At 39.5% G+C, this 18122-nt stretch overlaps 1 protein-coding gene across 1 annotated transcript in view; it reads left to right on the forward strand.

Moving 5' to 3' along the window:
• The window catches only part of ube2z (ubiquitin-conjugating enzyme E2Z), a 43976-nt gene that overhangs the window by 651 nt on the left and 25203 nt on the right, over positions 1-18122 (forward strand). The window contains exons 1-3 of the mRNA XM_061905962.1: positions 1-207; positions 7151-7223; positions 14390-14577. The exon at positions 1-207 is cut by the window's left edge and continues 651 nt beyond it. Coding sequence (XP_061761946.1) covers positions 1-207; positions 7151-7223; positions 14390-14577 — 468 coding nt within the window. The remainder of the gene's footprint in view (positions 208-7150; positions 7224-14389; positions 14578-18122) is intronic.

Here is an 18122-nt window from a genome sequence, read left to right on the forward strand (position 1 = left end):
CTTCTGGAACGCTTTCGGCTTGATTCCACCGGCCGTGACCGCCAACGTGCACTCGCCGTCTCTCCCGCAGGGTGTCGGTCAGGCGGCGGGTGCAGGGGCAGGACCCGGGCCCCTCACGCAGGTCTACGCCGCCACCTGGGACCCGACCCGGAGCACCGACTGGGACAACGACAAGACTTCACAGCCTGCTATTTTAAGAATAAAGAGGTACACGACGACTACAGTGGCAGCCATTAACCCATTCATTTAGTTATACAAACCTTTATTTAATTCAGTGGTGTCCAAAGTGTGGCCCGAGGGCCATTTTTTCCCCTTTAAAACATACATCCCTCCATCCATTTCTACCGCTTGCTGGAGCCTATCTCAGCTGCATTCAGGCGAAAGGCAGTCATTGCTATAAACATAATATTGCTTCAAAATCAAAGTTTTTATGAATTATAGACGTATCCAAGGCTCCGATTACTTCCCATCAATGAATCCACTTTGAAAAATATATTTTGTGGAAGATTTTGGATATTTTGTGTGTTTGCCATAAAACATAGTTTTCCTACCGCTTGTCCCTTTTGGGGTGGTGGGGGTTGCTGGAGCCTATCTCAGCTGCATTTGGGCGAAAGGCACAGTCATTGCTTGAAACATAATATTGCTTTAAAATCTAAGTTTTTATAAATTATTGACTTATCCAAGGCTCCGATTACTTCCCACAATGAATCCACTTTGAAAAATATTTTTTGTGGAAGATTTGGGATATTTTGTGTGTTTGCCATAAAGCGTAGTTTTCGTTGACAAAAAGGGCAGGAAAAAAAACAAAAAAACAGCATGAAAAACTTAGAATTGAAGGATAGATGTGAAGTTAATGTAGACTAGAGATTTAAGTGTTAAATAAATAATGTATGTATGCTCTGGCACACCATTATCATTATTTCATGAACCAAGCAAAAAAGGTTTTACACTTTCATATTGAAAAAAGTACCTACAACTTTTTAAATACAGATATAGAAGAAACTACAGCCATCGGTAAAGTTTAGATCTATGAAAGAAATCATTTTATAACTGAATACATTTACATATCCATAAAACTGTTTTATTTTATAAAAAAAAAGTTTTAATGAATGTTTATGCCATCTTTTTCCAAACACAACATAGAATGTGAGATGTAACAGGATAATGCATATATTTATCGTTTGTTTTCAAAAGGCTTACAAAAAAAGTGGGACCCCAAACATTTACTGTGGGACCCCATTTGTTTGACTTGATGGGGTCCTCGGGACCCCATTTTGAACATTCCTAGCACCAACACTAAGAATATAGCAAAGTGAAATAAAAAAGCCTGCCATGTAAAATGTAATTAAAAAAAAGGTAGCAATTTTCCCTCTAACACAAAAAGTTCCTTAAACCTTGCGTTGCTCCAAAAATAATAATGAATCAAAATCAATGGTATTTACTTCACCTCAAACATTTCTTTTGCAACATTTTTTTTTACAAAATATTGCATATTTGTGTGGTTTCCCATATAAAAAAATAACACAATCGATGGATGGATGCAAAGTTCTTGTAGATCACCTACTGCACAACGTCTTCTTTCACTGGGATAAAGACTGATGGGATGTTTATATCTTCTGTTTTACATCAACAATTCATCATCCTCATAAAGGGTGATAAAAAAAACAAACAAGCATATTTCTTGTCCCCCTTGCCATCTCCGGGTCTAAGAAGACAAACTTGTCAGATTTCGTCCTATTTTTCTACTACCCAGGTGAGAGGCATGATTTAACATGTAGAATTAAATTTCAACAGCTCCCGGGCCAATTATGTCAATTTTTCCAGTCCACTTCTCAAAACTAGTTGTTATTCTAAAGCCACAGGTTGAAAAAATATATACCGTTCATGAACAAAAAGCAATCTAAAACATTAATTTAGTTTTATAAATCTTTATTTAAGTCAGTGGAGTCCAAGGTGTGGCCCAAGGGCCATCTGCAACCGTTTTTTCATTTTTTAAACATTCTACACATTCTGAGAATATAGCAAAGTAAAGTAATAAAGCAAACCAGTGAAGCGTAACGATAAACAGTAGCAATGTTCCCTCTAATACCGAAAAGTTCTTTATATCTGGCATTGTGAGTCAAAATCAATGGTATTTACTTCACATCAAAAGTTTCGTTGGCAATATTTTTTGGGAGGAAATATTGCCTATTTTGTGTGTTTTCCATTTAAAAAAATAACACAATCGATGGATGGATCTAAAGTTATTCTAGAGCAGGGGTGTCAAACATACGACCAGAGGCCCAGATCACGCCCTGGAAAAGGTTTTATCCGGCCCACTGGATGAGTTTGCTAAGTGTAAAAATGAACCTGAAGTGAAAGAAACAGCTGTTCTAAATGTGTCTACTGGATGTCACAATAGCAATTCTTTGTATCTTTGTAGATTATGCTAGATATGTACAAAATAAACCACATGATGTTAGTGCATTAGTTGATGAAAATGATCAGACTACATAAATAACATACTGTAGTTTGATTTTGATATAATTTTTTTATCTTGATAGATTGAAAAGCAACACCAATCACATGATTTATTCCGAAAATATAATCCAAAGAAAAAAATACTATTAACATGTAAGTGTAAAAAACACCAACATTATGTGTACATTTTCAGAATGTATTTGTTCTATTTCTAAACAAAGAAAACAATCTGAATTTGTCTTTATTTTCAAGTTATCGTGTCGTGATTTTACCAGTACGGCCCACTTGGGAGAAGATTTTTCACCATGTGGCCCCCCATCTAAAATGAGTTGGACAACCCTGATCTAGAGCCTAAACCAGAGGTGTCAAAGTTGTTTTCACTGAGGGCCACATGGCAGGTGTGTTTGGCCCCAGAGGGCCATTTCTAACAGTGAATAATATTTGTACACCATTTTTTTTTAATGCATTTTATTAGCAGATGTTTTTTTTTTACAAACTAAAATGTAAAAAAAATATGGTAAGTTGCAATAATTTCACCGCAAAATGTAGTGTATATTAATGTAAATGAAAAAACAGTACTGCTGTTTTTATGGTAAAAAAAAGGAAAAGAAAAGGCAACTGCCAGAATGTTACTGTAAAATTCCATCCATCCATCCATTTTCTACCGCTTATTCCCTTTTGGGGTCACGGGGGGCGCTGGCGCCTATCTCAGCTACAATCGGGTGGAAGGCGGGGTACACCCTGGACAAGTCGCCACTTCATCGCAGGGCCAACACAGATAGACAGACAACATTCACACTCACATTCACACACTAGGGCCAATTTAGTGTTGCCAATCAACCTATCCCCAGGTGCATGTCTTTGGAGGTGGGAGGAAGCCGGAGTACCCGGAGGGAACCCACGCATTCACAGGGAGAACATGCAAACTCCACACAGAAAGATCCCTAGCCTGGATTTGAACCCAGGATTCCAGGAACTTCGTATTGTGAGGCAGACGCACTAACCCCTCTGCCACCGTGAAGCCCCTGTAAAATTGACATTAGCATTTTACTGTAAATAAAAAAAAGTGCAATTTTACAGAAAAATTTCGGCACCTGAACTGCCAATCCTTGTTTTTGTTTTTTTACCGCAAATCAAGAAGTGTAGGTTATTCGGTTTGTTACTGTAAATGCCTAAACGTTCTGTTTTTTTTTTTAATGTAGCGAAAAATGCTGTAAAAACCACAGTAAATTTTACAATTTGACCATTAAATTTATTGTTACTTTTACATTGCACAATTTGATCAATAACTTTTTTTTAAAAAATCATTATCATTACTATTTATTTCTATTTAAAAATGGTTTGAATGTTTGATAATATATTTTTGCATAGACAATATTTAAGTTAACATGATTTGCTATTAAATGGAGTACATATATCTTTTTCCTCCCAAAATAAAGATAAATAATAAATTTAGTAAGAAAAGTTGCAGTATTTTATTCATACACATTATTTCCAGTCTTTACAGGGCCAAATAAAATGACACGGCGGGCCACATTTGGCCCCCGGGTCTGGAGTTTGACACCGGTGGCCTAAACTGTTGAAACATTTTTTGAAAAATTATTTTTAACATTTGATGCGCTTTAAAATCCCCAATAAATTTGGTGGAATTTAAAAATAAATAGTAATTGCTAAAAAAAAAAAAAAATAATGAATCAAAATCAATGGGGTCATGGATTATTGATCTGTTTAAAGTTCCAAGTTCTTCACACCCAAAAATTCACTTTGCAATATTTTTTGGAGAAAATATTACATGTTTTGTGTGTTTTCTGTATAAAAACAAAAGCATGACAAAACAACACAATTGATGGATGGATCTAAAAGTTGATTTAAAGCTTCAAGTGTTGAAAGGTTAAAAAAAAAAATTATAACTTATTTTTAACACTTATGAGTTGAGGCTCTTTAGAATCTCCAATAATTTAAGGGCATTCCGCCCGATTGTAGCTGAGATAGGAGCCAGCGACCCCAAAAAGGGAATAAGCGGTAGAAAATGGATTGATGAACAAAAAAAAAGTCATTTCTCAAAACAATTATGACTTCAATTCAATGTTATGAATTATTGACCTATTTAATTGAAAATATGTTTGGGAAAAACATTGTATATCTTGTATTTTGCCTTAACAAGGGGTTTTGACGAAAGGAAATAAAACATAAAAAGAGTTTAAATCAAACGACTTGAAGTTGATCGAGAAATTTAAGCGTACTTCGATTTTTCAGTGTGTCATTAATATAAATTGATAAAGTTCCGGATCTTTGAAATGCCCAAACATAGTTTCCACACAGCTGATGTAAGTCGAGCGAACATGAGAGCGGAGGTGTGTGTATTTTGATCTTGTTTAAATTATGTTTACTTTTGCAAAAATGTAAAAGCGCAAATTTATGTTGATGACATGTGTTTATTAGTAATTGACTGAAGATTATGGCAAACAGAAAAATATTTTTATTTTTTTTAACCATCAAAGTGTAACTGCTTTTTTTTTACCATCAAAGGGTAACTGCTTTTTTTTTTAGGAATTTTGTCCATCATTCACAATCCTTATGTAAGACAAGAACATTTTTTTTTATGCATTCGATATTGTCGTTAGCAAGAGTCAGCTAACAATGGAGCTAATGGTAGTCTCTATTCTGCCTGTACAGCGCTCTAAAAACATCCATCAATCTATTTTTATGGACTTGCCCCTTTGTGATGTTAGGTTCCTGTTATAAGCTGTTTTACAGTATACACCTCGAGCTCTTATTTTGAGCGGAAGGGGTGACACGGTCTGGTGGAGCAGAGTTTTGATAACAAACGAAATAAAGCGGTCCTTGTGTAAAACTGGACACTGCGTATTTGTGATTTTGTAGTTTTATACAGTATAGGCGACATATACAAACCCCCAGTTACATTCGTTTGTTTTCAAAACTCCACCACACCGTGTTACCACTTCCGCTCTTGGCGCCTTCAAAATAAGAGCTCAAGGCATACACTGTTTTAACAGCTTATAACATTTTGTTTATGTATACCGTATTTCCTTGAATTGTCGCAGGGGTGCTAATTAATTTAAAACCTCTTCTCACTCCTGCACTTACCAAAGGCATGCGTTAAAAGTAAGCATGCACTAATTCATTTTAAAACCTCTTCTCACTCCGGCACTTACCAGAGGCATGCAGTAAAATTTGAGTGTGGTGTAAGCTTGGACCTTAAATCCTACTGAATAGCTCTTAATCTTCTTCCCTTTATGCGATTTCAAATTACCGGTATTGAAATCAGCCTCCTCCATCCAGAATTTTTCTTCCTCCAAACACGAGGAGGTGAGTTTATACCAAAAAGTTATTTTTTGGTTTCATCTGACCACATGACATTCTCCCAATCCTCTGCTGTATCATCCATGTATCCATTTTGGTATAAACTCAACTCGTCGTGTTTGGAGGAAGAAGAATACTGAGTTGCATCCCAAGAACACCAAGCCTACTGTGAAGCATGGGGGTGGAAACATCATGCTTTGGGGCTGTTTTTCTGCTAAGGGGACAGGACGATTGATCCGTGTTAAGGAAAGAATGAATGGGGCCATGTATCGTGAGATTTTGAGCCAAAACCTCCTTTCATCAGTGAGATCTTTGAATGGTTGACCAAATACCTATTTTCCACCATAATTTACAAATAAATTCTTTAAAATTCCTACAATGTGAATTCCTGGATTTTTTTTTTCACATTCGGTCTCACAGTTGAAGTGTACCCATGATGAAAATTACAGAACTCTGTCATCATTTTAAGTGGGAGAACTTGCACAATCTGTGGCTGACTAAATACTTTTTTGCCCCACTGTATATACTTACAGTATGATAAAAATATGTAAATATTATGTTATGACTGTTACTACATTACATATATACTTACAGTATGATAAAAGTATGTAAATATTACATATAATGAATGTTACTACATTACGTATACTTACAGTATGATGAAAATATGTAGATTATACATGTTATTGTGAATGTTACTAGATACTACATATATACTTACAGTTTGATAAAAATATGTAAATATTATGTTGTTATGACTGTTACTACATTACATTGATACTTACAGTATGATGAAAATATGTAAATATTAAATTAGGAATTTTACTAGATACTACATATGAACTTACATTATGATAAAAGTACAGTATGTAAATATTACACACTATGAATGTTACTACATTACGTATACTTACAGTATGATGAAAATATGCAAATATTACATGTTATTATGAATGTTACTAGACGCTACATATATACTTACAGTATGATAAAAATATCTAAATATTACATGTTATGAATGTTACTACATTACATATATACTTACAGTATGTGAAAATATGTAAATATTACATGTTATTATGAACGTTTCTAGATACTACATATATACTTACAGTATGTGAAAATATGTAAATATTACATGTTATTATGAACGTTTCTAGATACTACATATATACTTACAGTATGATGAAAATGTTTTTTAGGCTGAATGGAGGGACTTTCACAGGTTCCATTGTTAAATGACTTTTGCTACACATTTATTTACGACTTAGAATGCAGAAAAGGGTGTTCTTGCCCCCCCCAAAAAAAAACTTGTTCTAACGTCCTTGAAAGACAGGGACCTGACTATTTTGTGGTGCTGTTTCAGGGACATCATGTCCATCTACAAGGAGCCTCCGCCAGGAATGTTTGTGGTCCCTGATCCTCAAGACATGACCAAGGTAAGCACCAGTGGACTCGGGTGAAAAAGTACTTCATTCTTCTTAATGTCTGCAGAAAGTGACAGGTAAAGGTGAGCGTGGGCGATGTGAACAACTACACAAGTATTCAAAAGGGCGTGGAGTAATTAGTTTTATTTTTAGCTGGAGGACTTGTCTCATGGGGACACCTCGTCCTTCAACCATAACGTGCAGGTGTGGAGACGTATTGTTTATCCACAGTGCATAAGACGCTAAATGTTGGTAAATAAAGCCTCTGCCTTGTTTTTTAATTAATACTTGGGCCTACTACACTAGTGTAATATAACATTGGTCATTATGGTGTTTTTTGGGAGGGGGTACTTGGCGAAACAAGTCACAGCAATTACCTTCATTACAACAAATACACAACATTTTTATGTATCATTATCAAGTATCGTTATCGGAGGAGGGCGAGGCAAAACGTGATAGACACCGAGTAATCCAGGAGCAGGCATGCCAACTGCTCAACTAGCTTGAAACATCTAATTTTCAGGGAAGCACGTTTCAGGAAGTAAGCAGTTTTTAACTAGATGAAGTGTGAATGCTCCAATGCTGAAGTTGAAGTGACAAAATGTAGTATGGATGTAAGAATAGTATTAATGTTGCAATGGTTTAAATTTCCAGGAAAACCGGAATTTGGTTTGGAACTTGGGAAAGTGTTAGTTTGAATGTCCAGGATGAGTGGAATGTGTTGATGTTGGAATGGTTATAATAGGTTGAAAAATGTGGGAATTGTGCAACTTGCAAAAATGTCCCATTCATTTCAATGGGAACTTCCTGGAAATGGGAAGTGGGATTTTTTTGAAAATCCTTAAAAATGTTAATGTTCTGAATTATTTTAAATGGTTGGTGTTGAAATTTTTCAAATCGGTCGAGAAATGTTGAAGTAGTAACATTTTTAGTTGAGAAATTGTACCGTAGAATTGCGGGAAAACCGTGAATTTTTCCTGTTCAAAAAACAGTGTTTTTTTTTTCCCTGATTAAGAGAAATGTTTTGACAGTGGAATAGTTTAAGTGGGTTGAAAAATGTAGAAAAAATAGTCGCCAGAAAAAAAAAGCATAACAAAAGGGTTTGAAAAAATTTGATTTCTGGGAATTCCTGGAATGTTTTTGAACGTAGGAAAATGATAGTTTGGATGTCCAGGATGAGTGGAATGGGTTTGAATCAGTAGAAAAATGTATGATTTGTGGATCTTGGAAAATTGTCCCACTCAGTTCAATGGGAACTTCCTGGACATTTGGGAATTCAGGAAAAGTTGGATTTAAAAAAAAAAAAAAATGCATGAATGTCCTGAAAAGATGAATTGGCTGGTGTTGAAATTGTTTAAATCAGTCAAATGTCGGAGGAGGAACTGTTTTTTTTTTTTAATTGACAAATGGTATTCCGGAATTTCGGGAAAACCGGTAATACTTCAAGTTCTTAAACCAACTTGTGTTTATTGTCGTGACTAAGAGGAATGTTTTGACAGTTGAATGTGAAAGGAGTCATCACACTAAAAAAAGTTGGAAATAAGATTTGAAAAAACAGGAATTCTGGGAAATTTTTGGAACATGGAAAAAATGGTTGTTTGATTTTCCAAGATGAAATGAATGTGTTGAAGTTGGAACGGTTTGAATCGGATGAAAAAGGTGGATGGTAGAGCATGCCAAAATCTGGAGAAGAAGAAGAAGATAGCAAAAAACCCAGATACTGTAAAGCTGCTAAAATACTAATCCTAAGAAAATACTAATCCTAAGTAAGCTATGTAGCATTATCACTGGATGACTATTTCTAAAGGATTGGCTAACATGACACAAACAGGAAGCTAAGTTTCAATGTACAGAAGGTCTGAGCCATCCAGATGTCAATACTATGGATACCTAGTCCAGTATCGGTGTATAAAAAGATGTTGCTACTATGTATACCTAGTCTGGTATTAGAATAAACAGATGTCACTACTATGAATATCTAGTCCAGTATCAGTATATAAACAGGTGTTGGTACTATAGATAGTGCCCATACATAAAAAGATGCCAATACTATGATTACCTAGTCTATTGTCAGTATATAAAAGGATTACATGGATACCTAGCCTAGTATCAGTATACAAACAGATGTTGATACGTAGTCTAGTGTCAGTATATAAAAGGATTACATGGGTACCTAGTCTAGTATCAGTATATAACAAGATGTCGATACTTTGTATACCTAGTCTAGTGTCAGTATGTAAAAAGGATTACATGGATAATTAGTTTAGTATCAGTGTATATAAACAGATGTCGATACTATGGAAACCTAGTGTAGTATCAGTATATAAACAGATGTCGATACCATGGATACCTAGTCTAGTGTCAGTATATAAACAGATGTCGATACTATGGATACCTAGTCTAGTATCAGTATATAAACAGATGTCGATACTATGGATACCTAGTCTAGTATCAGTATATAAACAGATGTCGATACTATGGATACCTAGTCTAGTGTCAGTATATAAACAGATGTCGATACTATGGATACCTAGTCTAGTGTCAGTAAAATATATAAACAGATATCGATATGTCACACCTCGCCTCGGGTGAAGGTAATGTAACCTTTGCAAACCGGACTTTAAATCAAGGATGGCAAGGCACGCAGTAGTAACAGTTTGCAAACATTTATTTGAAATCCCAAAATGTGTCAAAAGGTGAACAAAACAGGAAGACAAATCACCAACAATCTCAGTAGTTGTTTGATGTATGACGACCGAAACTCTTGGTCAGGACAGAGAACCTCATCTGGCAGTGACCAGCAGCAGACTGCCGAAAAATGGCATTTTCCCCACTTAAATAGCCCATAGCCCCACCCACTAGCTGAGACCAATTTGACAGGGGAAACTAAGAAAACAGTTATTTTGTAAATTTAACCATAAATAACCATCACATGTCTAAAAAGTATTCACATAGTATTTTTGCATTTGTAAAGCAATCACTTTTGTCCACAGTGTATTCAGGTTTAGACAACACAACTTTCAAAAGTCCAGTGTCCCTCTTCAACACACAGTTACTGACAATAATGGTTTGGCCCAAATTAGGCCTAATTAGTCCAAGCAGGTGTGCTCAGCTACATAAAGCCCTCAGCCCCTTCCTGAGTCTTTTAGCCACACCTTCAGAGCCATGGTGAGTGACAGGTTGCAACTTGTTTGTGGAGCATGCTGTTTGTAGTGTGTCAATGTTGAGCTTCTTAACAAATGTGCATGGTTTGAGAGGAAGCCAAAGGTCAAACAGTGTCAGTATGGGGTCAAACTGTCACATTACCTCCCTCCTCTCCAGCGACAGCAAGTTCAGGGAGACGAGACAAGTAATCAGCTAGCAAGTTAGTTTTGCCAGCCCGATGTGTGATTTTGAAACAATAGGGCTGTAATGCCAAGTACCATCTGGTGACATGGGAGTTCTTATCTCTCAATGCTCAATGCCCGTTGGTCCGTTTCAAGATCAAAAGTTCGTCCCAGCAGGTAATAACGTAGGCTGTCCAAAGCCCACTTGATGGCAAGACATTCCTTTTCAATGGCCGAGTACCTAGTTTCTCTGGGATGCAGTTTACGGCTCAGATAGAGTAGCGGTTGTTCCTCGCCCTCCTTTCCTTGGGCTAGGATGGCTCCAAGGCCCACACCGGAGGCATCAACTTGAACAAGGAATCGTTGGTTGAAAACAGGACTCCGTAAGACTGGGGAAGAGCATAGAATGGCTTTGACCTTATTGAAGGCAGTTTCACATGTTTCTATCCATTTGACTGGATTAGAGGATGCTTTGGTTGTCAGTTCGACAAGAGGAGCTGTGATGGTAGAGAAGTGAGGCACAAATCTTCTGTACCACCCAGAAAGCCCCAAGAATGACCGGACCTGCTTGTTTGTCCGGGGTCTAGGACTGGTTTGAATAGCCTTCACCTTGTCCACCTGAGGACGTATCTGACCGTTGCCAAGATGGTACCCTAAGTAGCACACCTCAGTTTTGGCCCACTCACATTTCTGGGTGTTAAGAGTGAGCCCGGCAGAATGGATCCGAAGCAGGACTTGACGCAGGTGAGCGAGGTGGTGTTCCCAGGAAGTGCTGAAAACCACCACATCATCAAGATAGGCAGCAGAGAACTGGCCACACCCCTGCAGAGCACGATCCATTAGCCGTTGAAAGGTTGCGGGGGCTCCGTGGAGTCCAAACGGCATTACAGTGTAATGATAGAGACCCTTTGGGCCACGGAAGGCAGTGTACTCCCTTGACTCCTTCTTTAAAGGGACTTGCCAGTATCTCCTGTGATGAACACAGCTTTGCCGAGCTTCTCAAGAAGTTCATCAATACGTGGCATGGGATAAGGATCAAATTTAGAAACTGCATTCACTTTGCGAAGGTCATTACATTCTTTTACTGTGTTGTCTTTTTTAGGAATGAGGACAATGGGGTTACACCACTCACTGATTGAGGGTTCAATCACTCCGAGATCCAGCATGGTTTGGATTTCATGGTTGAGGGGCTCCACCATCCGCTCAGGCACTCTGTATGGGCGCTGACGGATAGGTGTAGGGTTTTTTAAATGAATGACATGTTCAATTAGTTGAGTTCTTCCTGGCTTTCCACTGAACAATACTGGGAATTCTTCACACACTTGCAATAGTTTAAGGGCAGATTGTGGAGACAAGTGACTTACATCAGGTTTCTGTGGTGTAGTGAGCATGGACAGATCTGTCTCCTCCACATCATCCTCCATTTCCACTTCCCGTGCCAGCATCACCGTTTCCTCTTGCAAATCCTTCCTTTCAGTGGGTACTTTACTGGCCTGCACATCCTTTCCTTCCACAGAGGATTTCCTCTCCTTCCATTCCTTCAGAAAGTTGATGTGGTACACGTGGGATGCCTTTCCTTTGTCCAACAGTGCTTGCACTGGACGGCCATTAACACAAGCTGCCATCATGCTAGGTTTGGCCTCAGGTTCAGGATTGGGTGCAAGAGCAGGTGCCATGACTGAAGCTGGGACAGAGGGATGGGGTACCTGACAGAAGCTGGACAGCTTGGGACCTTTCAATGGGCAGACTGGGGCTTGATGCCCTGGCTGTTGGCAGTGGTAGCAGATGAGATCTTTCACTGGACTCTGTCTTGGGAAACGTCTGTTGTACCCTGAGGTGCTGTAACCACCTGCTTTCTGCACACCTCTTTGGTTTGACAGGTTGGCTGCACCTTGGGTTGCTACATGGATGTTCTGATGCCTTGGCATTCGGAGTCCTTTACGAGCATTTAAGTACTGGCCTGCAAGTTTAGCAGCAGTAAGTCCGTCTTCTGGCTCGTGTTCCTTGACCCAAACCTTCATTTCGTTGGGCAGCATGCGAAGGATTTGCTCCAGAATGAAAAGCTCTGCGATGTCTTCTTTGGAACGCTGCTCTGGCTTGATCCATCTTCGGTAGAGACCTTTGAGTCTGTTGTAAGTCTCCTTGGGGGATTCACCAGGGGGAATGTAGGTTGACCAGAACTGGAGCCTATAAGTCTCAGGAGAGATATCAAACTTAGCAAGGAGGGCTTCTTTAAGGTCAGCATGGACGTTGGAAGCATCTTCCTCCATCGCAGAATAGGCATCCAGAGCTTTGCCGGTCAAAAGTGGAACAAGTCGGCAGGCCCAATCAGACTGAGGCCAGTCCCAGGTGCGAGCAATGCGCTCGAAGCGGACAAGAAAGTTTTCAATGTCCTCACCCTGCTGGAAAGGGAACATCTTTGGGCCTTTTCGGAGATGATGGTCAGGTGGCAAGGCATCTCTGGACGGTGACGCTTGAGGACGAGAAGTTTGATGTGGGCGAGTTCTGGGTGTGGGCGACTGCTCACAACGACTAGTAATAGGACTGTTAGCATTTTGTTTAGTGAGTGAGTAATCTAGGCTAGGCCTTGTACAGACAGTTTTTAACTCCGGGAGTTCGCGGACTAAAAAGCTCCCCTACGTTGCTGTCCAATTAAAAAGTCTTGGAACATGTTAAACAGGGTAGGATCACTTAGCACTCTTTCAGTCCTTGGTGGCTCAGCAGACCACCTAGCCCCAGAGTTTTCAAAACCTTTGACGTCTTCTTCAGACTCCTCGGTGTTCCATCCAACTTCGCGCTCCTCCGCCATAGTCGTCCGGTCCAGCCTCTTCGCCGTGGCCCCTCAACCAGCCATCTCATCAGTCATTGCCACCTCTGACACTTGGGATCTCAAACCAGTTCTGGCCTGCCCTCTGCCATGTTTGTAAACTCTGCAGCTTGCCATCCCACCACTGCCACCATATGTCACACCTCGCCTCGGGTGAAGGTAATGTAACCTTTGCAAACCGGACTTTAAATCAAGGATGGCAAGGCACGCAGTGGTAACAGTTTGCAAACATTTATTTGAAATCCCAAAATGTGTCAAAAGGTGTACAAAACAGGAAGACGAAGCACCAACAATCTCAGTAGTTGTTTGATGTATGACGACCGAAACTCTTAGTCAGGACAGAGAACCTCATCTGGCAGTGACCGGCAGCATACTGCCGAAAAATGGCATTTTCCCCACTTAAATAGCCCATAGCCCCACCCACTAGCTGAGACCAATTTGACAGGGGAAATTAAGAAAACCGTTATTTTTGTAAATTTAACCATAAATAACCATCACATGTCTAAAAAGTATTCACATAGTATTTTTGCATTTGTAAAGCAGTCACTTTTGTCCACAGTGTATTCAGGTTTAGACAACACAACTTTCAAAAGTCCAGTGTCCCTCTTCAACACCCAGTTACTGACAATAATGGTTTGGCCCAAATTAGGCCTAATTAGTCCAAGCAGGTGTGCTCAGCTACATAAAGCCCTCAGCCCCTTCCTGAGTCTTTTAGCCACACCTTCAGAGCCATGGTGAGTGACAGGTTGCAACTTTTTTGTGGAGCATGCTGTTTGTAGTGTGTCATTGTTGAGCTTCTTAACAAATGTGCATGGTTTGAGAGGAAGCCAAAGGTCAAACAGTGACAGTATGGGGTCAAACTGTCACACGATACTATGGATACCTAGTCTAGTGTCAGTATATAAACAGATGTCAATACTATGGATACCCAGTTTAGTATCAGTACATAAATGGATGAAGTTGCTATTATTGATACTAAAAAAGCATGTCAAGACATAGATGGACATGTTTCTGTTCCCCCCCAGATCCACGCCTTGATCACAGGGCCCTTTGACACGCCATATGAGGGCGGCTTCTTCCTCTTCTTGTTTCGATGTCCCCCCGACTACCCCATCCACCCGCCACGCGTCAAGCTCATCACCACCGGCCAGAACACGGTCCGCTTCAACCCCAACTTCTACCGCAATGGCAAAGTCTGCCTCAGCATCCTTGGGTGAGGTTTAGAAGTTTACACTCATTTCTTAAAGGTTGCACTCAGTTCCAGAAGGTTACACTCACTTCTGGAAGGTTACACTCACTTGTAGAAGGTTACACTCAGTTTTGTTAAGTTAAGTTCTAGAACGTTACATAAAATTCTAGAGGGTTACTCTCAGGTCTGGTAGGTTACACTATCTTCTAGAAGTTTACACTCACTTCTGGAAGGTTGCACTCAGTTATAGAGGGTTACATTAAGTCCTAGAAGGTTGCACTCTGTTCTAGAAGGTTGCACACAGTTCTAGAACGTTGCACTCAGTGCTAAAAGATTACACTCAGTTCTAGAAGGTTTCACTCAGTCCTAGGAGGTTACACTCACCTCTAGAAGGTTTCACTCAGTTCTAGAAGGTTACACTCAGTTCTAAAAGGTTACACTCACTTCTAGAAGGTTGCACTCACTTCTAGAAGGTTACACTCAGTTGTAGAAGTCTACACTCAGTTCTAGAAAATTAGGTTAAGTTCTAAAAAGTTACATTAAATTCTAGAAGGTTACACTCACTTCTAGAAGTTGACACTCACTTCTAGAAGGTTGCACTCACTTCTAGAACGTTGCACTCAGTTTTACAAGATTACACTCAGTTCTAGAAGGTTACACTCAGCTCTAGAATGTTACAATCACCTCTAAAAGGTTGCACTGACTTCTAGAAGGTTGCATTCAGTACTAGAAGGTTGCATTCAGTTCTAGAAGGTTGCACTCAGTTCTAGAAGGTTACACTCAGTTCTAGAAGGTTGCACTAACTTCAAGAAGGTTGCACTAACTTCAAGAAGGTTGCACTAACTTCAAGAAGGTTGCACTAACTTCAAGAAGGTTGCACTAACTTCAAGAAGGTTGCACTAACTTCAAGAAGGTTGCACTAACTTCAAGAAGGTTGCACTAACTTCAAGAAGGTTGCACTAACTTCAAGAAGGTTGCACTCCCTTCAAGAAGGTTGCACTCCCTTCAAGAAGGTTGCACTCCCTTCAAGAAGGTTGCACTCCCTTCAAGAAGGTTGCACTCCCTTCAAGAAGGTTGCACTCCCTTCAAGAAGGTTGCACTCCCTTCAAGAAGGTTGCACTCCCTTCAAGAAGGTTGCACTCCCTTCAAGAAGGTTGCACTCCCTTCAAGAAGGTTGCACTCCCTTCAAGAAGGTTGCACTCCCTTCAAGAAGGTTGCACTCCCTTCAAGAAGGTTGCACTCCCTTCAAGAAGGTTGCACTCCCTTCAAGAAGGTTGCACTCCCTTCAAGAAGGTTGCACTCCCTTCAAGAAGGTTGCACTCCCTTCAAGAAGGTTGCACTCCCTTCAAGAAGGTTGCACTCCCTTCAAGAAGGTTGCACTCCCTTCAAGAAGGTTGCACTCCCTTCAAGAAGGTTGCACTCCCTTCAAGAAGGTTGCACTCCCTTCAAGAAGGTTGCACTCCCTTCAAGAAGGTTGCACTCCCTTCAAGAAGGTTGCACTCCCTTCAAGAAGGTTGCACTCCCTTCAAGAAGGTTGCACTCACCTCTAGAAGGTTGCACTCAGTTCTACCAGATTACACTCAGTTCTACAAGGTTACATTAAGTTCTAGAAGTTTACACTAAGGTCTAGAAGTTTACACTAAGGTCTAGAAGTTCACACTAAGGTTTAGAAGGTTACACAAAATTCTAGAAGGTTACACTCAGTTCCAGGAGGATTCACTTACTTATAGAAGGTTACATTAAGATGTAGAAAGTTACGTTAAGTTCTAGGTTACACTCAGTTGTAGAAGGTTACACTCTGTTGTAGAAGGCTACGCTCACTTATAGAAAGAAGGTTGCATTAAGTTCTAGAAGGTTACTCTCACTCTTAGTAGGTTGCACTCAGTTGTAGAAGGTTACACTCACTTCTAGAAGGTTGCACTCACTTCTAGAAGGTTGCACTCACTTCTAGAAGGTAACAATCAGTTCTAGAAGGTAACACTCACTTTTAGAAGGTAACACACACTTCTAGAAGGTTGCACTCACTTTTAGAAGGTTGCACTCACTTTTAGAAGGTTGCACTCACTTCTAGAAGGTTGCACTCACTTCTGGAAGGTTGCACTCAGTTCTAGAAGGTTACACTCAGTTTTGGAAGGTTACACTCACTTCTAGAAGGTTACACTCAAGTTTAGAAGGTTACACAAAGTTCTAAAGTTTACACTCAGTTCCAGGTGGTTACACTCACTTCTATGAGGTTACACTCACTCACTTCAAGAAGGTTACATTAAGTTGTAGAAAGTTACATTAAGTTGTAGAAGGTTACATTAAGTTATAAAAGGTTACACTCAGTTGTAGAAGGTTACACTAAGTGCTAGAAGGTTACACTCACTGCTAGAAAGATACTTTAAGTTGTAGAAGGTTACACTCAAGTGTAGAAGGTTACACTCAGTTCTAGAAGGTCACAAAAAGTTCTAGCAGGTTACATAAAAGTCTGGAAGTTTACAGTCAGTTCTAGAAAGTTACACTCAGTTGTCCCCTGGTGAGAATATTTGTCACTGGAAGGGCAAAATTAGCCCAAAAACAAACAAGCCGGAATGGCAACAAAAAAAGACAACTATGGAAAAAAGAAAAGATCATTTAAAATGGTCAATATTTATTTAACTTACATTTTTTCTTACATAAATCAGTCCATTTTATTTTTTCGTTATTTACCTGCCAATTACAGTACAATAATATACAGTTGATATCCTTTTCATTATTATCATACGTTATGACATCATAAACACTGGGGAGTTTGTATGGATTATTTCACTTCAAGAGCAAGATGTGAACAAAAGTCTGTCTGAAATATCCACCATACCTGTAATGGTGGGGGCATGGCCACCATACCTGTGTTGGTGGGGGCGTGTACACCATACCTATGATGGTGGGGGCATGGCCACCATACCTATGTTGGTGGAGGCGTTTCCACCATACCTGTGATGGTGGGGGGCGTGTCCACCATACCTGTGATGGTGGGGGGCGTGCCACCATACCTGTGATGGTGGGGGGCGTGGCCACCATACCTGTGATGGGGGGGCGTGGTCACCATACCTGTGATTGTGGGTGCGTGGTCACATGATGACTGCACAATCTGCTATGTTATATGATTTAAAAAAACTCAAAGATGTGTAGATACATAAAAAATAGGTTAATATTCATCATATTTGCTGCTTATTGTCCCAAGTTCTACTATGTTGAGTTGTAATCACTCTTTATGGAGATGAACTTGTCTTTGTGTGAATGCTCCAAACTAGTCACACATTTGTTTGTCTACACCAGGGGTGCCCACACTTTTTCTGCAGGCGAGCTACTTTTCAATTGACCAACTCGAGGAGATCTACCTCATTTATATATATCATTTATATTTATTTATTTATGAAAGAGACATTTTTGTAAACAAGTTAAATGTGTTTAATGATAATACAAGCATGTGTAACACATATAGATGTCTTTCTTTCACGAAGACAAGAATATAAGTTGGTGTATTACCTGATTCTGATGACTTGCATTGATTGGAATCAGACAGTAATGATGATAACGCCCACATT

Source organism: Nerophis ophidion, linkage group LG07 (assembly GCF_033978795.1).
Source record: "Nerophis ophidion isolate RoL-2023_Sa linkage group LG07, RoL_Noph_v1.0, whole genome shotgun sequence".
Classification (NCBI taxonomy): Eukaryota; Metazoa; Chordata; class Actinopteri; order Syngnathiformes; family Syngnathidae; genus Nerophis; species Nerophis ophidion.